The sequence below is a fragment of the Varanus komodoensis genome, unplaced genomic scaffold, assembly GCF_004798865.1.
Source record: "Varanus komodoensis strain SLA01 unplaced genomic scaffold, ASM479886v1 scaffold5, whole genome shotgun sequence".
NCBI classification, from domain to species: Eukaryota; Metazoa; Chordata; class Lepidosauria; order Squamata; family Varanidae; genus Varanus; species Varanus komodoensis.
In genome coordinates this window covers 22140215-22161359 of record NW_025336087.1, presented here as the reverse complement: position 1 = coordinate 22161359, position 21145 = coordinate 22140215, and the positions used below count along the sequence as shown (strand labels likewise).

Genomic DNA, 21145 nt, shown 5'->3' with positions numbered 1-21145 from the left:
CTGGTAGGATGTGTCCATGTTGATTTCTATTAATCACTGCATTGCTTTCAAGGTGTTTGCAGACTGACTGTTGTATAATTTGCTCCAGAATTTTCCAGGGCTATCAGATTGACTGGTCTGTAGTTCCTAGGCTCATTTTTCTTTCTTTCTTGAAGATAGGGATAACATTAGCCCTTTCCCAGTTGTCTGACACTTCCCCTGTCCTCGATGAATTCTCAATGATAAGCAGTGTTTCTGAGAATTCTTCCAGTAGGTCCTTTATGACTCTAGGATGGAGTTCATCAGGCCTTGGGGATTTGAACTCATTTAACCCAACTAGATGATCTATGACCATTTGCCTATCAATCTTGAAATGTCATCTCTCACCTTCAGCTTGTACCTCCCCTTTGTTAAGAAAGTTGTAGATCTTTTGGAAGAAGCCTGAGTCAAACTAGGAATTGAACACTTCTCCTTTTGACATCTGCTATCATTTTACCATCCACATTGAGTAGTTGAATTTCCTTCTCTTTCCTCTGTCTTTTACTTTGGATGTACCTGAACAAGGTTTGTTTTTGTTGCTTCTAGCATCCCTTGCTAGCCTCAGTTCCTTCCTAGCTTTAGCCCTCCTGGTGGCATCCCTGCAATTCTGTGCTACCCATCTATATTCTTTCCTTGAAGCCTGGCTTTCCTTCTACTTCCTTTACATATCCATTTTTGTCCTTTGATTATCTTGTAGCTTTTTGTGAAGCCCCATGTATTTTCTCCCTAGTCTTCTACCCTTTTTCCTTTCTGGAATTGTTTGTACTTGTGCCTTTAGAATTTCTTTTTAAGAGATTTCCCACCCATCTTGGAATCCTTTTCCTTTAGAGTCCCTTGCGTTGGGGCTTCACTTATCATTGTTCTGTTTCACTGCATTTGGCTTTTACTTCCTTTATAATTGAGAATTGAAGTATGGCATAGTCACTTTCTCCCAGAGTTCCTGTAGCTGCCGCTTTCTTCATTAGGTTTTCCCTGTTGGTTAGTATCAATTTGAGAATAGCTGTTATTCTCATTCCTTCTCTACTTTCTGTTGGAGGAAGTTATCAGTAATGCATGGTAGGACTCTCTTGGAAGGACCAGATTTGGCAGAATTTGTTTCCCAACAGATATCAGGGAAATTGAAGTCTCCCTAATAACAACATCATGCCTCCTTGGAACACTGGCAATTTGTTTTTCAAATGTTTTGTTCTCATCTTCTCTTTGACTGGTGATCAGTAATATATTTCAATGACTATAGTCTTTTTATTTTCTGTTCCATTTCTACCAGTCCAGATGCTCTTAATAGGACTACTAGGCTAGTCAGACTGCATATTTTGCAGAGATGTGCATTTTTAACAGAAGTGTGACTTTCTAGTAGCTATGCTTTGTAAAACCAACTACAGTTACACAGTAATATGAATGGCGCAGCACAGACAAAGTGAATTCTTACTATCTAAGGTATACCATATGTAGGAAGCCAACATTCTTTATCTTGTGCTTAACATTTGCCTCAGCAAGTTGGATTCAGTTATCTTTCTGTGGAAAAGAATAAGTAGAAGATGACTTCCCTGCTCTTTTCTCTCTCCATCAACCAACAGAGTCCCTTAGAAAAGTCCCCTTGAAGGTCAGAGGCCTGCTGGGTGGAGTGACGTGTAGCAGAGGATGAAGTAAGAGATAATGGAGAATTGGATGAAGGCATCTTCTCTGGCTAGGGCAGTAGTATGTTTCCAGGGTCTCAAGGGAGCATTATTGCAGTATAGAAGAGGGGATGGAAAGGTCAGATTCTGACTGCCCTCTTGCACTGGCTGATATCGGGAGCAATGCTAATGTACACCTGGAAAACATGATACATGTATTACTAACTTGCTTATTGTTAATATGTTCTTAATTGTAAACCTGAGAGTCATTAATCAACCCCCAATTCTCATCATCTATCATCTCAGTGAATTTTGAAAATCATCTGGAAAGTTGTGCATCTTGAAGAGAAGGAGAGAGAGAGAGATAGTTATGCCAACTCTTATTTACAATGTTAGACTTAACAGAAAACACATGTACCTCCTTCAACACATTTTCATTATTTATTCAATTATACTTTAGTTGATTGTACTGTGGCTTATTCCTGTACATATTTCCTGGACAACTGTTCTAATCAGAGTGTAATTACTTGGAACAATTTTAGGAAGAACTTTGAATAATTGTTCCAAACTAAATATTAGTAGCTCCTGAATACTGACAGTATAGTGCCAGTATTTAATCACATGGTTTAATTTGGGCCTAATGATAAAGTATCCAAATCAGCTTCAGCAAGCTATAGATTCATATTCCCTGACCTTCCCTCTTCTTCTGACACAGCCACTAGGAGAAGTTCAAAAGCTTTTGCTTCCATTTAGTTGGTTGTTTGAATAATTTACAGTGTATGAAGCTGACTAGTTTCATCTAACCATAGTTATAGTTTAAAACAGTAGAGGGGTCACATGATACTTTAATCTTCATTTAATCTAAAATGGAAATGAAACTTGTCTGAACTTATCCTAGTGGTCTTGCTGGAAAAAGGGAGAAGTGCAGGAATGCTAATTTCTCAGGCTAGGGCAGGCTGGTCCTCATAATTTTTATTTATTCATTTATTTGATTATATCCTGCCTTTTTCCTACAAAGGGCTCAAGGCATCTTATATCTCCTCCTCCATCTCATCCCCACAACAACAACCCTGTGAGGTAGGTTGGGCTGAGAGTCTGTGACTGGCCCAAAGTCACCCAGTTGACTCCATGGCTGAGCGGGGACTAGAACCCAGATCGTCTGAGTCACAGTCCCATGCTCTTAACCACTACACCACACTGGCTCTCAATACTAATATTGTTGCTCCATAATTTAAGGAGAATTGTGAGTGAGTGACAGAACTCTCTAAATTCCTTAATCAGTTCCAAATTTGCCACCTACAAGTTATTGTGGAACCTTTAGTACATGTACTTGGGATCTAGTCATGTCGGTTTTTCATTCAAGGCCTACAGTGTAGTGGGCTTTTTGAACAATTAAGATTATATTTCATTACGCTGCAAATGCTCATGCTCTCAATTAGAAGCATTAGCAAAAGTTTGTCTTATTCTACTTGTGGGATGCATAATGCTGAGGATTATGAAGATAAACAAGATGTAGTTTCATGTTCCCCAACCTGGTACCTTCCAGATCAGTTGATTACAAGTCCCATCATTCCAAATAGTTATGGAAGTTAAAATACATTTGGAAAGTATCAGGTTGAAGAAAATGGTGTTCATTGTATTTCTATGCATTCCTACTTCAGTTAATCTCTTTTTTGCCTCTTATCCTGATATAAGCCTTTAAAATTCATGCAGCACTTGATTTTTATATAACTTGTTAATGCATACACCTTGGTAAGGATTCAGTGATGTGTTTTTGCATCTATTTCTGTTCCACCCCTTTCATAGCAATATTAAAGATATCCACTCAGTTCTTGAAGTGTCAGTTTACGATGAAGATCGAGATCGGAGTGCTGACTTCCTGGGCAAAGTGGCTATACCATTGCTGTCCGTAAGTCATTATTATTGTTTTTGTTGTTATTGTTATTTAGTTGACACACCAGTCTGTATGTTTTTATGCTCATGGAAAAAAATCAGTGCCGTCTGTCATTTCTCAACTAAGGTCTGTAATAAAAACAATAAAAAAATTTAACATACTCAATTCTCGGCCATGTTGAATCCCATGATAGTTAATTTTTCCTGACAGACTTGGTCCTGGTAATGAACAGGTACTTGTCAGAATTGCCACAGTTGTTTTGGGTTCTCTGTCAGTTTCAGCAGCTGGGGGTCAAAGGTCACTGAGGGAGTGTATTCAGTGGAGACTGCGAGACAGACGGCTGTCATGTCCTTTTCCTGCAGATTCAAAATGGTGAACAGAAAGCCTACGTCTTGAAAAACAAGCAGCTGACAGGGCCAACAAAGGGGGTCATCTATCTTGAAATAGATGTGATTTTTAATGCTGTAAGTCTTAACTTTGGCTTTTTTGTACTGCTAAAGAGTTCAGTTTCATGAAAGCTTTTGTTCCTGATTTGTAGAGAATTTCTGTCATTCCTCATTTTCTCTAAACCTTGATGTATGCTGCAGAATGCTCTTCTGCCGCTGGCTGAAACACCCACACATTTTCACTTTGCTCTACTGCTGATAATGTATACACAAACATGAGCTTCCACGCCACACATTTCTAGCTTATAGTCTTGGCCCCTGACTTTGAAATATTGTAATGATGATTTTAAATTATGTATATACCACCCCCTAAATATGATGTTTTGGTGTATAGGTAAAAGCCAGCTTACGAACATTAATGCCCAAAGAACAGAAGTATATTGAAGAAGAGAACAGAATTTCCAAACAGGTAAAGCATTAGATAAGACTAATTTACTTTCAGAAGACCTGATATCTAGTGTAAACTCATGATTATTTTTGTCAAGCACTGAAAGGAAAAAAAATAGCTATCATACTTAGAACTTATTTGAAAATTTCAAAGGAGACAATAATATAAATGTTAATATCTATCCCTAGTTGTCAGAGTTCAATCTTTGTGAAAAGTGTACAAGAGAACTTAAAGTCATCAGTCTACTCCTATGTATCAAGTTATGGTGCAGGTGGATGTAAACTTAGTCTAGCATAAATTTTTGTGGCTAACTTTGACCTGGAGGAACTCTCATATTGTTGTGGATTAGGGAATGTATTGGCCTTTTGTTCTTGTAGTTTTAATTCTGTGGTGCTTTTTAGAATCCTAATCAAGGAAACAAAAAACAATTCATTTGAATCTTCAAGGCCAATTGATATGCATGTGATCTCATTTCCACAAGTGTTTAATATTTAATATTTACCAGTAGTAACTGTTTAATAAGCACAATTCTGCTAGATGCTTTCATGTGAACTTATTTTAAAATAATCCTACAACCATGCTGATCATCTTTTCTTTTTTTCAGGCTTAGAATTTGGTTGTTAAATTGTCAGAATCTAAATTACTCTGTTTTGCAGGATTGTATTCATATATTGTTCAGTATTTGTATAATTTTTACATAAAATGTAGAGTACCTTTCAGTTAATAGCTTTTACAAGGAGCAAAATAATATTTCTATTATCAGAAAGTAAGCAAGCACTCTTTATAACACAAAAAGGTATTTTATTCCAAGTGGGTAATTCTCTCTAACTACTTCTTAGAAATTGTTAGACTCATTTGTGAAAAAGCGTAGCAAAATACATGTAAATATTAGCCACAAATCAAGTATATTCTTAAAACCTTGGCTTGTTTCATAAGAAACTCATGAAAAGGAGTTCTTTTTAAAAACAGCAGAAAGACTTTTAACCTGGAATGAAATCTACCATTTTTATTTTATTGTATTCATCTATTTAAAATATTTTAATGTTATCTTTAAAGGTAAATCTCTCTCAAGGCTGTATGTTTCCTATAGGTCAGCGAATATTGTTCCTAGATGTACTACATGGTTAGATTCAAGTTATTTTTTTCCCAACTACTGTTTAAAGTCATCATAGTCACTTAAAGAGAAACTTCTTATTCTTTCTCTTCATGTGATACTATTATATTGTCATAGTTTAAATGTAAAAATGCTGGCTAAAATTGCCTCAGAGAGAGTGTTTCAGAGTTTCATACATGATTTCTCACAACCAGTCATCTCATTAATAACTAAAATGGATAAGGTCAATTTCATAATGACATTAACAAAATTCTAGGTCAATATATTTATTAGATCTTTGAATCTTAGTACCCCAGACAAGCATATTTAGAAATAAAACTTTGATGTCACTGTATTGTGGCTTTCATTATTTTGGTGCTATAGTACAACAGAACAGAGCAAAGCCTTTATCAAGGCACCTACTGACCGTCTTGTTGATCAATAACTAGGTGGCCATTTCTGCTTTTTGTCCTATCGGAATGAAATTCTATTTGGCACATTTTAAGTTGAACTCTACGTTCTGAGGAGCCTCCATGCCTAAACTGCACAAACCAAGCTAATGTATGCTGCATGTTTCTTTCTTCAGCTTCTTCTAAGGAACTTCATGCGTACAAAGCGTTGTGTTATGGTACTCATAAATGCTGTCTACTATATAAACAGTTGCTTTGACTGGGATTCACCACCAAGGAGTCTTGCTGCTTTTTTGGTATGTTATTTTATTCATGCCTTATGAATATTAACCATAATGTTAGTGATATGTTTATGCAAAAGAAATATGCTATGGCCTCAACTTTATCAATAAGCATTCTATTAAAATTATAATTAGTTTAAAGTTAATACTGTTACAGCCAGTAGTGTACTGGTACATCAGTGGCCTCCAAGACAAAAGTATCGTAAGCATTAGGTACCAAGAAGCTTGAAGTTGCAGAATTTTTCTTTGAGCACTGCTGGCCAGGAGAACTCTTTAATATGTCACTCATCATCCTCTCTTAAACCACTCCAGCCTCTGAGACAAATGAGTTCTCAGTTGTTTCTTTAAAGGTTTATATTAAGTTTCCATTCACCAGACAACCTCAATGGGGTTTTCATGGCTCTTACTCTATCCTGCACCCCCCAAAAACAGATTTGCTATAAATTATTACTGTTTAATGTCAGTGTCACTCTTAACTTGCATCTAATTATTTTCCTTGCTACTGTTGACAATTGTTATGGCTCAGTTTAGGAGCATGCTAAGAATTGAAAGAAGCCAAAGGGTAACAGCTTATTTAAACTGGCAATGAAAGATTTCAGTATTTGAGATATATGGTAGTGACATTCTAGGAATCTTGATGAAGAGTTGTTGTGTCAGTAAATGAAAGTTTCAGAAAGTGAGGTTTACTTTTTAAAAATTGGCATTGTTGCTGTTGTATGGTTGCTTCCCATGCTGTTAAGCCTGGGAAATCATGTGGGAGGTGGCTATGACATTGATTTACCATGTTGCTTATGTCTGCGCAAGGACAACACTGGTATTGACAACACTGTCTCCTGTGGACTCTTGAGTTCAAATGCTGCTGAGTTACACAGGGAATGGTCATACAGAAGTTGGAGACAACACAAAGGGAAGGAGTTATATGTCACCAAATAAAAGAGGGAAAAAAACTTGTCAGGTGTCTGAGGAGAAAAGTTTTGCCCATCATGTCTGAGGAAAACAGGGTTTTTTTTAACTTCACACAGGAGCTCTTAGCTTTTTGAAGATATACAATCCTTACAATGTTTATTTTAGTTTGAAATGCCCAAGATAAATGTGTTAGACAAAATAAACATTTTTATTCAGGTACCTGATAATTTTTTTCTTTTGTTTGGACATAAATAATTAGCAACCACGTGGCATCTATGATATTGTTCCCTTTGAAAGAGGTAAGGTGTAACTTAATAGTAAAAACTAACATGCTGATATAAAAGCAAATTTTATTCTGAGGGACATAAGACTCATGATGTCAATATGCTACCTCAAGGAACGCAGGCATTTATCTATTTATAATATTTATTGGCCACCTTTGAGGGCAGAAGCCCTCCCTAGCAACATACAGTAATAAAACACTTCATAAAAACTGATGCAATATTAAACAGCAACTACAGTGAATGTATCAAGGAAAGGCTAAAGCAAAATAGCATGCTTTCAAGATCTTCCTAAAAGTCTGCAGTTATTCAGTCCTGATAGAGACCAGAAGGTAATTTGTTATAGAGGTGAAGGGACACTGTGGCAAAGGCCTGCTTTTGTATGGTCACCCACCTGACTTGATTCACAGGTAGACACATGAGAAGGGTATCTCTTGCTGATCTTAAAGTGTGGGCTGTTTGAAATGGGTGAAGGTAATTTGGTCCCAAACCGTTTAACACTTCTTGAAACACATTATGTAGTAACCAGTTGTCTTGGATGGCTTTCAAAGAGATACAGGTTATAGAAGGTTATTACAGAAGATTACGTGTTTTTACCTCAGCTGTAATAACCAGGTAACCAATAAGTTGTCCTTCCTTAAACAATGTCTGTCTTTTAATGGAGACTGATGCTTCATAACTGACAAGCTCAGAGCCAGTAGCGCAGGGGGCTATATTTTTCCTCTTCCATAAAGTCATCTTTCTCTTCTCTGCCCTGCCTTCTCTGCCCAATGATCTCAGTGCCTGCCCTGCCTTTTTGGAGCTATTAAGTAATCTGCTGTGATGTCATGCTGTGTCATTACAGACAGGTGATACAGTTTGTCTGCCTGCCATTGGCAGGTGGGCACTTAAGGGGTCTCATGAAAGAATCTAAAAAGAAAAAACACCTTCATCTTTGTATACTGTAATCTGTATATCAACACTGTTTATGCAGATTTCTGAGTGACTTCAAAGACCTTTTATAAAGACTGTTGATACTTAGCTGCTTATACCAAAGAGTTTGTCACAAGTCAACAACCTAAAGTTGTATCAGAAGACTGCAGCAGAGACATGATTTTTGGAAGCCTGTTCTGAGAAGAGTTGTACTTTGTGTGCCCCAGTAAAATCTCTGTGTTATGAACACATTAACTGACTGCAGGATTGCAGTTCTACAGTTAGTCTACAGTTCTACATGTGGATTTCTTACAGGCCATTGAATTCAGTGGATTTGAGATTCACCCTAAAGGATGAAGAGATGACAAACTAAAGGATCAATTCTTATTATTTTTAATTAATATGGGTGGGATAATGTTGAGTAGAATTCTGTGAACTGGATGATTCCAAAGGTAAAGATTGGCAGCCATGCAATTTTTGCCAGTCCTATCCTCACCCTCCTCTAGCAAACATCCATGTCTCTGAAATCCTGCTTTGAAGGAAAGGATTGGAACACCCCTCCCCCCAAGTGCTGTCTGAGATGCTGGTGAGGAACAGAAGAATTGGCAAACTTTACCACCCCACTCCTTCCACCAACAGGGGATCTTTGCTATATCCCAATTCCCTGCACCAATGGAAAGAGCTTTTGCATTCACAGAGGGCAACTCTGGTTCTAACTTATAGGATTTAAAGTAGGTTTTTTAAAGATACATAGTACTTACCTGGATTTAGGTAGTAGAACTCTTTCTGAATGCCTGGAAAAACAATAGATTTCATACTTTAATATGACAGTACAATTTGTTGCATTAATCTTCTTCACATGTTAAAAACATACAGTAAGTAAAAGCGACTTGAATGCTTGAGCATATAAAGTTGTTTGATTAGAACCTAAATAAACTACAGTTTTTCATATTTCAGTGCAGCGTTTTAACTACTTCTACATAATAGCAATATGCAGTGATTATTCCAGAATATTCTTATGCATAACAAGTGTAAGGAAGTTACCACATACACAGAAATGGTGAGGATTGTATTTGGAATAACCTATCAAATGTCTTCTAAATTGGGTTTAATTTTCTTCAGGCTCTTGACCAGATGTTCATGCACTTGTGGCTGTTAGAAAGTGTGAGAGGATATAGGGCAGAAGAGGAGGGAATGTATGCAACCTCTCATGTACTGTCAACTAACTATAACGAACAGAAAAATAATTGGATAACTAAACCAGTAAAAGGACATACTTCAACACGAGTCAGTGAATTATTTTGCAGGACAAACTTTAATCTTTAAATAAGATTGTGGATAATTTGTGGTGTCATTTGTCTATTTTGAATTGTTTTAGCCTTTTCAGTTGTTACACAGTAAGTGTTGCTGTGTTAACATTAACATTTGATATTTTACACATTTAATTCCTGTACTGCTTATGTGGTCTTCAGGGAAATGCACTCTAGTGCTACAAGAAAGAGACAAAGTATTGATCAGCTAACATTTCAGCTACATTTATGTATGTCGCAAAATTAATGAAAATGCCAGACAAAAATGTCAGAGTGCACAAAAAGGTAGGATTTGTATTTTGGTAGTCTAATGAAAAGTTTAAGTGTACGTTATCACATTTCCTTTTAGCCTACACTGTACAATTCATAACATGGTAATTAAAGGGAAACTTGCATTTTATTTGGAGTACAAACTGAGAAAGGTATAGCCAATCTTCACAGAAAGTGATGTTCCCAAATGACTTCAATAAAGCACCTGAATTGCCAGTTTGAACATTCAAGCATTGCTCTATATAAAACTAATCCTTTCTCAGGGGAGAACGATGCCAGCATTGCACAGTTATAGCTGTCTCAACTATAGTTGGGCTGATGATGCAATGTCTTCTCCTTTTTATTTTGGCCAATATTTTTCTAAGTCTTAATATTAATTTTTAAAGCTTTATTTGAAAAGAGTATTATGCATTTCCCTTTTTATTCACCATTTTCCTGCATATGTTCTCACTTAGTTAGGTTAGTTATATATTTAGTTATGGTAATCCATATTTGTATGAGTTTTATCATTTATATGAGTTTACATTAGCCATCTTCATTGAAAAGTAGAGGCCACATCTTGAACTGTTCAAGATTTTAGGATCACATTACATGTTCCTTATTAATAAGGATCTCTTAGCACAGCTACACGGAGGTATAGAAATGGAAACAATAACATGCAAAATCACGGGAATTCTTTTTGTAGGTTACTTTTTTGTAGATTTGACTCACCTTTCCTAAAGCCCCGGAATGACACCAACTGGATTAAAAGGCACTTAAAAGAATATTTTGTATTTTAGAAGGGTTTTTAGAGTTAAACAATTGTATACTCTGTCCCCAGAATCTATACAATTATGCTGAAAGTGCAGTATTCATGGTGGCTAATCAGTTAATGACGTTATGGCATTCAATCATCCAATTTTATTTTAATAGTATCCAATTTTATTTTAATAGTGAATAGATGAAAAAAATGAAATTGTTTTTATATGTCACTAAAATAGTACATATTTTTTAATTTTCATTTTAGAATTCTGTGATTTTTGAGATTTGTAAGCAAGACTGTCCTTTAAAGAAAGGCAGTGTTCACTAGAATATTTTCCTCAGATGTGACCATGGGCAAATGACATGCATCTATTGTTATAAAGTTTAAGGCTTTCATTAGTTATTGAATTTGTTTGTTGGGTTATACCATATGAATACATTGAAATCATACTGGTAATCTTTGAGCTACCTGATCTAAAATAAAACTCTATTTTGTGCTGTTAAGGACTGCACCTTTAACACTTTCTCAACAGACTTGCTAGCCTCCTATCCCTACTAGAATCCCTTTTGCAATTTGAAAATTTGCCCCAGGAGGGGATAGCAACATGGGGATTACTGACACACGTGCATGCTGAGGTCAATGTAGAAGTGCTTTCTCTTCACATATGAGGCTCCTTGTATTGCAGGATTTATGCTTGAGAAAATGGTTTGCATACAGATTTGTTTTTTAACCGTTAAAATGTGCAAAAGCCCAGCTTCTTCTCTTTTCATCCTTGAGAATAACATCTAAACACATGCAAAAATTCTATTTCCTTTTTTAACCGGATGTGGAAAGTAAATTGCAAGAATTCCAAGTGCTTTTCTTTTTTTTTTTCTTCAGCAGATGGTATGCTTGTGACCTAGCATGAATGGTGAATGATCAGATTCATGCACAAATAAAGCAGTTTTTAATGGCAGGATTTGAAGAGCTACTTTAGCACTCCCAACAGCTTGGGAATGCCCAGTGGGATTTTTTTGACTTTGAACAGCAGAATCCCATGTTGTATCACAAGCTGCTCCTGAAGTGTGGCAAGAATGGGAAGGGATTTTATTCTGTTATTGAAATAAACATGTAAAGATTCATGCTTAGTTTGCACCATAGATTTGCAGAATCAAACATCTTTTCCTGATATAAGTAACACCCATTCCTAGAAGCTGCTGCCAGCATTGCAGAAGTAGAGAATATTGGTACATATATTTCTTTTTGGAAAAACTGAGTGTGGAACCAAAGGTGTGGGGGGAGGGGGGGCTCGATGCTTTTTTCATGTTCCTCCACCATAAAGTATGTTAAATCAATACATATGAAGGATAGAATTATCTTGATGATTAGAGTAGCTCCGGGCATCTTCAATGTACTTGTAAAAATGAATTCAGGTGACCTTCTCTTTTGTTGTCTCTTTTGCTCTTCCATTTTAGGCTCAGCTACTTGTTGCTCTTGGCAAATGTTATTTTGTTTGCTCTAGTCTTTTTATATATCCAGCTAACCTTCAGTGTCCTTTTCCTCATTGCTCTTCAGACTTGAGGACTAGTTTTGTGTTGATCCCGCCTCCCTTGACAAAAGATGCAATTTCAAGTGATAACAATTGTTCATTAAATTAGAGTTCCACTCAGAGAGAGTGTTTTCTTAATTTTTTTAATTACATGGAACTAGTTTGGCAAATTTATACTGGAAAGCTCCAGGATGGACAATGTTCCTTTGCTCATGAAAATTAAGTGTGCACAATTCCAGTACAGACTAAGTTCAAGTAATATTAGTGTATATCATGCTCTTTGGTACAGATATATTTCCTACAAAACTAGAACTAGATATTGCCGAACATCATATTTGAAATGAATCACCTTTTTGAAAAGAACAATCTCTTTTTAAATGTATCATGTAAGAAGCTAGATAATCTAAAACATTTAGTCTAAAATGGAGATTTGTTTTAGAAATATTTTAACCCATGAAATTAGGAAAATGTGGTTTTTAATTTTCTTTAGTTATTGATTTTATTTATTGCAAAAGGTTGCTCACAACAATTAGCAGGAAATGTTTTTATTCTTGGGTTTTATTAGATTTCTTAAAGGAACCGAAGGTCTATCAGGTCTTCAGTTTTAAAATTATTAGAGCATATGAAGGAGAAAACATGTTCTACTCTGCAAAGGAAAAATGTTTATCAAATTCATGATAGTTAAAAAAACTAACAGTCATTATCAGAGAAAAGGTGAACTTGCTGTTAAAGGGCAATGCAGAATTGGAATATAGGGAAACTGCAATTAATGTCTACTGCACAGTAGCCTTTATTACTCTCCAGAACTATATTGTCAACATGATTAGGCATGTCTGTATTCAGCTTATAATGAATCTGAATACCTTTACCTTCCGTAACTAGAAATAACTCATTAATGGGCCAATTCAAGTTCTTCTCTACCTCATTAAAAGGTAAAACTTTTAAAAAACCATTTGACTCATCTAATCTTTGTTAATTTCTTCATATTTATTACTTACTGTTGATAATACAGCGTAAATATTCTCCTGTGCAGATGTAACATGCAGACTCGATTTTGAAATGTGTTTGATTCCCTGCAAAACTGCATTTGATAAATATCTTTTGAGCACAGTTGTATCTTTCCATGTAAGCTTGGGCAAGTAAGTAAATGTATTATATAAAATTATTCCACCTTCTAAAAAAAATAAAAAACCTGAATAACCACAGGATCAACTTTGGCCCTACCTTCTAATTTTTGTTCCATAAGAATTAATATCTGGCAAGTCAATATGTTATGCATATTACTCTACTATAAGACTGTCACTTTGTCAGTGCTTTCTCCTTTAATGAAATCAGCGTGTGTGGGCAACGTCTCTTCTTTCTCTCTCCCAGTTTATAATGGGTGGGGTGGGGGAAGAGACTCCTCTCTTTCATTCCCTGTAGTGTTTAATGCCAGTGATTCTCTCCATATCATTCCTACCAGGGTGGTTTAGCTAGCAGCATTTCATTTGCCTTTTTTCTCCTTTCCAGACATAAAGCTGTGTAGTGCCCATCCTCACTCTTAGCTCTTTGTTTATAGCACTTTCCTTCTCTGTGCTCTTCCACTTGCTGTGCATAAGATCAAGGCAAAACATGCACACTGGAGTGCTTTCTGAGCTGAGCTGGGATAGTACAAACTGTTGCAGGAGTTGATGGGAGGCTTGTGTGCCTACTAACCTTATTTGCAATAGGGAAATGTACAATGACTTAGTTTAAACCACAGCCTGAACAAGAGGAATAGATAAGCACACGCATTCCTTATGTAAACTCACTTGGTTATTTGTGAATGATTGAATTCTTCATGAGATTTCTTTGATTAAAAATTACTTTAATGCCAAAATATACTATGTGTACTTAAGATGGCTTAAAATTTGAGAAGTAATAATTGCTGCCCTTGTCATAGTACACTGTTAGCTTAGTGATTATGAATTCATAAAAATGTCTCAGCATTGGTATACAGAGATAACAATTATTAGAGTAAGGCCTTATTAATAGCACTCTTAGCACTTGGCCCTTCAAAGAATTGTCTCACTGAAATCATGAATGAACATACTAGCAGCTTTAAACAAACAAAAATGGTTATGGAAATTACACAGTTGTATTTTAGGTTTTAGTAATTATTATTTTGGATACATTGTATAGCATCAGAACCTGTTTATTTTGCAAAACTAGAAAGCACTCTGAATCTACTATAAAGAACAACTTAATTTTATTATTACTTGATATTTCTCTTTAATAAATGTTTTTGATGCCATGTTTCTTTCCTTATACTAATGGTTCAGTGGATTGTTAACCACGTATCTTCTTACTATGAGCATTTATTAGATGGATCTGTTTCAGTGACTGAACACTTGAATATACCTATACAATTCACAGTTGAAAACTCCGGCAGCCTATCTAGCACTACTAGAATGATATCACTGAACTGGCTGGAGTTACCTACCACAGGAACAATTACCTGACCAGGGTCAAATACCCTATCACCTTTCTACCTGAACACCTGCAAATTGAGCTGTACCCCATTCAGAATGATAAGAACAGAGCCATTGTCAGGGAGATAGTTTGTTTCTGGGAGAAAATTATGCCAGTTCTCTTTTAAATGAAAGACAAGTCTGTTGTTACTTAAGGGATATTAGGCTTCACTGCATTTTTGAGGAAAACAAATTTGCTGTAACTTTATCTGTAATGTAGTACTGAATAGGTGCAAATAGACTCTACATTGTATGTAGCAGAGCAGAAAAAATAAGGGTTTGTTAAAGCCATAAAAGGGATTTGTAACCATTATATTTCTGAAGGACTGTCTTATCAATCATGGGTTATAGGGGAAATGTTTTAATTACAGCCATAACATTAAATACCTTCCTTGTAATTTATCCAAAGGAAGACTCAAAGAAGGAGGGTTTTGTCTATTCTATATATATAATGAAATTACAAATTTCCTGAAAGTAACTAGAATGATAGTCTTTGATTTAGTGTTTTAGTTAGCCAGGAATTACAATAAAGACTAAGCCAAAGTCATTATTTCCAAAACCGAGCTTTGATTTGGTTTGCATTATTGTGGTGGTTTATTGATTCAGTGAATAGCTTGCTGAATTTAATATTTCATACAATATTTTTCAATATAGCTCTACTGCATATAGTTAAGATATAGTCGTGTATATATTTCCCCTGTAGTCTTGCAGTTGATCACTCATTAAGCAAACACAGCTTTAGTAGTTATTTGTATTATTAATGTGAATAAGTATTAATGCCCAGGATTATAAAAGGCATTATTGAAACTTTGATCAGGAGTCATAATGCAGTGCCTTTTTATAATTGGTACCATTTTAGCTTTGAATTTGGATTAATAAGAAATCTGCTGTTGGTTTTAGATGTTGAAGTGTAAAACAGAGAAACTGCTGAGGTTACACTGAAATATTTAAAGTGCTTCCAAAATGTCCAAGTGTAGAGGGACTTATAAGAGGTGCCTAATTTCCACCTAACTGCCAAAGTATTTCATACACATGAATGTTTTCTTCCTAATCCACAACTAAGTGTTTGGACTGAAAAATTTTCTAGGAAGATTCACTAGATTATTTGACTAACTTGATTCAAAATCCCTACCTTATTTCTGTGGTTAGATATTGGTTAACATTTAAAATGCATTTTGACTTCACCGTAATAGGCTGTTGTTACAGAAATAAGAACAGAACAAATCATGTAATGAATATTTTTGTCAGCAAAAAGAAATGTGTGTAATGGATTGTCTGAGTTTGAAAAAATGGATGAAGGAAATGAATTTACTTGTGGGAATGCTGATCCTGAAAGAAATGTTTGAGAATGATGTGGATGGGAGCACTAAAGCTTACAGAACTGTGGCCCTCCTAATGTTCTGCATTTAAGCCAATATAGGCATCACCTGTAAAAACTGGGCAATGAAGTAGGTAAACTCAGCAAAGATACAGATATATCTACTATAGGACAATTAAATGACCTGGGTTTGTGGCATTTACTGATCAGATATTCTCCCAATAATTGTGCAAAGTAAATGTTAACCATGACTTCTATAAAACTACTAATTATAAAAGGTTGATAGAGATTTGTACACTTCATTGAAAAATTCACTGATGTTCTTTGCCTTATGATTACTTTAAGAGTCTAAACCTGCAATCTTATTTGGAAGTGACCACACTGAACTGAGTGGAATTTACTGATCGGTAAACATGATTAGATCACCCTGTAATCTTATGTGCACTAACCTAGAGGCAGAACTCATTGTATAGCAGTATTTTCTTCTGAGTAACTAGTTCAAGATTGGACTATATGATTGTAATACTACGCAGAATTGCTTGGGAGCAACTCACATTGTAAGTGAGACTTCCACGTAAAGCGAAGGATTGGGTTGTAAAAAATGCAATACACAGCCAACAAAAGCAAGATTTCAGTAATAGGAGAGACTAGAAAATGTTTCTTGCCAAGGAAGCATCATGCCTGTCATATCTTCTGTGTCCTTTTCAGTAGCAAGGTGCAGAGTGCTTCCTGGTTGACAGAAAGATCCTTCTTAATATCCATGTTTTAAGCTATTCTTATTTAGATTTAGAAATAAATTTCTGTTTTACACAATGATGTTCTATATGTTGTGCTGTAAAGCTTAAAAGTAAAATTTCATTACAGCAAACTCTTTTGAAAACCATTTTATGTCCCAAATAGATGAGATAAAAGTTTTAGTGTGGTTTAATGTATAAAGCAATATAACCAAACCTGAAGCTAAGAATTTGATTCAAGAGTGATTTATTATATAGGGGGTTTCACTCAATATTCACCTTCTAGACATTAATTTTTAAAGAAACTTTAAAAATAATCTTGATAGTAGAACAAATGAAAGAAATGAGATACTGAATCCATATAAGCTTTATAAATTTGTGACAAGCAATCCATCTTGTGAAGTTATTGCACATTCTTTACCAGTGTTTATCTCATAATTGACAATTTCAGTCATGTATTTGTTCATTTATGGATTTTAAATACTGAATAATGCCAAAGATTAGAGATATTCCAGAAAACTAGTACATCAGAAAAATTTGGCTGCTGATCTTTCATGTTTTTCCCCAAAACTGTTACAGATTTTTTAAGATAGTGATACTTAATGTAATGTAGTGAGGCATTTTGTGGAAGAAAAGAGTTATAAGTGCATATAATTCTGAATTGCATGCTCAGTACAAAACATGGACCTGCTTCAATAATGGACATGCACCATAGATATCAGCAGTGCTAACAGGCACATTGAAGAAATCTATTTTTTAAAAAAGATCATGTAGAAGTATGCATATGAAATCCAATTAAAATATTTTTTCTAACTGAAATGTTGCTGATCGTAGACTTTAAATGAGAATTCTTAAATACAGGGATCTGTATTTGAATTAGTTTCAAGATTAGCTTTGTTCATCTTAAAATCTAATCAAGACAACTTTTCATTGTTTTACTTTTAACGTTTTTTGTTATTTTGATTGTCATGTTAATAGTATGTGCTGCACAACAGGCACATAGATTACAATATGACTTCAGATTTGTGTTTCAATTGGTATTTCCAACACCACAGTTTTTCTTAAGATTCATGACCTACTATTTTAAAAAGGAATTACACCAAATGTATTCACTGTAGCTATAGTAAAATTAAAAGGTCACCAAATTATTATTTTAATGTCAAGTCTCAAAATAAGTATTTTCTTCATAAATGGAGAAAAGGGAAAAATTAAAAAACATTTTTAGCAATATATTTGGAATTTTCAGCTACAGAATGTTTTGAAATCAGTTCATTTCAGTGAGTATTTTTCACTATTAAAATTATTTAGCATGACTACCTCAAACTAAAGAGGGAAAGAAGTTAATGGTCATTTTAATCTCATTATTGGGTAGAGAGGGAAATCTTACAAATTATCCAAATTTGCCATCTTACGTATTTTTTAAATCCAAAGAAAATATATGTTACATGTCCCCAAAAAATCTCCCAAACCCGCTAGATTCAGTAATGATTGCATTTAGCTGGCATACTCTATTCATTTTAAGATTCATAAAAAGGTGGAATGTAATTAAGCTGGTGCTATGAAAACTATGCATAATACTTTAGGTTGCAATAATTCTCTTCAACTATATATTAGATCTAGTGATACTGTGTTCTGAATTATTTTCAAAAGAATGCCTATTCTTAATCAACATTACTGACTAACTTAGAATTTAATCTGCATGTTAATAGAACAGGAAAATAAAGTAAAATGCTGAGCTTTGTGCCTATCAGTGTTTTACAGGGAAAAAAAGCAATCTGAAAGACCTAATAAAGTTGTGCACATTGTGTACTATATACGTTCATGATGTGGAAGAAGTACAGAAGCCACTGACTTTAACACACAGGTTTTTTACACCATTTAATAAAATGCCTGTTGCTCTAATTTTTTTATTCCTTAAAATTCCAATTGAATTTTATCTGGCCAGGGCGGCTTATTTTATAATGTGAGTTTTAATCAAGATTATTTTATATGGATTTTAACTTGTTTTATCTATGTTGTAAGCCGCCCCGAGGCTTCGGCGAATGGGGCGGCATAAAAATGTTTTAATAAATAAATAAATAAATAAATAAAAGTTTTTTTAATACACGACTTTCCATTTCTGACAGAATGAGCTTATCTTGTAAAATTTGTCCATGCATCAACACTCTGAAACAGGTGAAGCTGTTCTGATATTTATGCTTTAATGCATTCTAGAGAAGAGTGATTCACTAGCTTCAGGAATAGGGGTGTGTTCTGAAATCACTCTTTGTATAAGGGATTTCTAGGTGCCTCCATTATGTCAAAGACAGTTGAAAAGATAGATTACCAGTTAGAGCATTACAGCATGATCATTAGACACTATGGGGAAACAATATGAACATTTTCCCTGATTTTTAAGCTAGCATAGGTCTAATTATTTTAGAATTCTAACACCTTATTTACTTGAGTTCAGCAATATCACATCTAAAGTGTGTACATTAAGAAAATTCATAAAACAAGTGAAAGAAAATGTATGCTAGTCTTAAGTTAACAGAAGAATCAAACATTTTAAAGGTTGAAATAGGAACTAGTCAGAATCTAGACAGAAAAAGGTTGGACTTAGAATTAGAGAGAACCTAGACAGAAAAAATATGGACAATTATAAAATCAAGTAATAAGTAAAACATGAGTAATATCTACAATGTGAATATTTGAGTATGTGGCATTAATAATTGGTAATACTTTTGTCTGTTGAACAAATAGTTGATGAATGTTGTTCTGCATTTGATCCTGTAGGTAGCACTCTTGTCTCACAAAAGCAGTGATCTCTCAGGAAGCATGGTATATATTTATTTATTTATTTAATCTTGGTAGGCTAAATCTAGCTAGCAGTACATTTGCATAATTTCCAGACTTTCATGATGATCTATGCTCTTACAACAAGTGGCCTAAATATTGCCTTGGCCTTCTGAGTTTCTCTTTCAAAGCTGTTATATTCTATTCTTTTCTTCTGTGATCTGATGGAGGTACATCACAGTACCAAAATCCAATATATTATTTGAAATCCTGAAAGTTACAGTGATAAGCTATCTGAAAAGAAAATTTTCTTTTAATGCAGTGCTTTCAGATACAAATGCATCTGTGGGGTTCTAACATTCTGTATTCCATTTTCTTCTTTATACAAAACACTATTCAGCAGTTGCTTTATTTTCAACTCACTAATGAGGTAAATGAAGTCTCGATCTCTTAATCTTGCTTTTCTTTTCATCTCTGGACAGGGCCACCTACATTATTTCCATTAACGTGTGAGAACTAGATTGGCTCCTATGAGACTGGCATGTAAGTGTAGTAAGCGATCCTTGCACTGTCCTTTACACCATTTATTTACTAGTTCTCTGGAATTAGGAGCACGTACTTTTTGAGAGTCCCTTGATAAATGAAGTAAATAAACAATTCAGGGTCAAACACTGTAATTCAGGCATGCGAATTTTTTCATCATTCTAAAAGCGATACATTGCCTGAACCGATTTTATGGGATGGCTAGTACGTCTGATAACATGACCAGTGCAGTGGCTACTAAAGCACACCTCCCTATCAGGTTCATATGATTTACCGGTGGTACTTGGACTCCTCAAAATAATAACCTCTTTTTACCAAGGAGATTGTTCTGCCCCTTATACAAATTTCCTTTTATATCTATCTTACTCATAATCAGTATATACTAGCAAAAGAGATTTAGTATTATTCTAACTAGCAATCATGGCTTGCTTGAATGAAAATTTGGAGCTTTATTCTATTTTATTAATAACAAAGAAGAGAGATATACTGTTTTGAAGTTATCATAGATTTGTTATATCTTGTCTCTAAGGAAGATGGCCTTTAATGATTACAATAGTTTCCTTTTATACATTTATGTGTGTGTGTTTTTTTAGTTAACATAAGGCAGCTGTGAGTGTAAAATTCATTGAAATTCACTAAGTGAGTTTCAAAAAAAAATCTTACAAAGGCCTATTAATGTGCATCTTTATTATTCCTTTGTCAGTGTGCTGCACCATGGGAGACTTGAGAAGGGAACACTACAGCCTTCTATGAACAAGCTGTTTTCTAATCATATTATCTGTGCATTTGTGCGTATACTAGAACATGCAAAGTCAAATGCAGGTGGGAGGGAGCTAACCTTTGACTCACTGTAGCAGCAAAAATATTTCAGGCTATCAGCATGGGAGTTTTCAGCTTTTCATTGTCTCAATAGAATAGAAGGTATCTTTATCTCGAAGCATAAATAGATCCCCTATGTAGGCTGTACCACTGTTTGCATGAATTCTTCTAAAATATGAACCTTACAATTTGGAAAAAATAGTGAGGGGATTCAAATATAAAAGAATATGAGAAAAAGCATTATGATGAAATCTTATCTTAGATTCAGTAAGGTTAACAACAAGAGCCTTTCTTGCTTTTTTTGGTGGTAGTGTCTGTCTTTTCTCTCCCCCACTCCACTGTCACAAGCCAAATCAGAACTACCATTGCTGT

At 34.9% G+C, this 21145-nt stretch overlaps 1 protein-coding gene across 4 annotated transcripts in view; it reads left to right on the top strand.

Moving 5' to 3' along the window:
* MCTP1 (multiple C2 and transmembrane domain containing 1) overlaps positions 1-21145 on the top strand; it is a 158991-nt gene that overhangs the window by 66538 nt on the left and 71308 nt on the right. For all 4 annotated transcript variants that reach the window (XM_044446291.1, XM_044446289.1, XM_044446288.1 and 1 more), the window contains 4 exons: positions 3441-3543; positions 3891-3992; positions 4309-4383; positions 6042-6161. In XM_044446291.1, coding sequence (XP_044302226.1) covers positions 3441-3543; positions 3891-3992; positions 4309-4383; positions 6042-6161 — 400 coding nt within the window. The remainder of the gene's footprint in view (positions 1-3440; positions 3544-3890; positions 3993-4308; positions 4384-6041; positions 6162-21145) is intronic.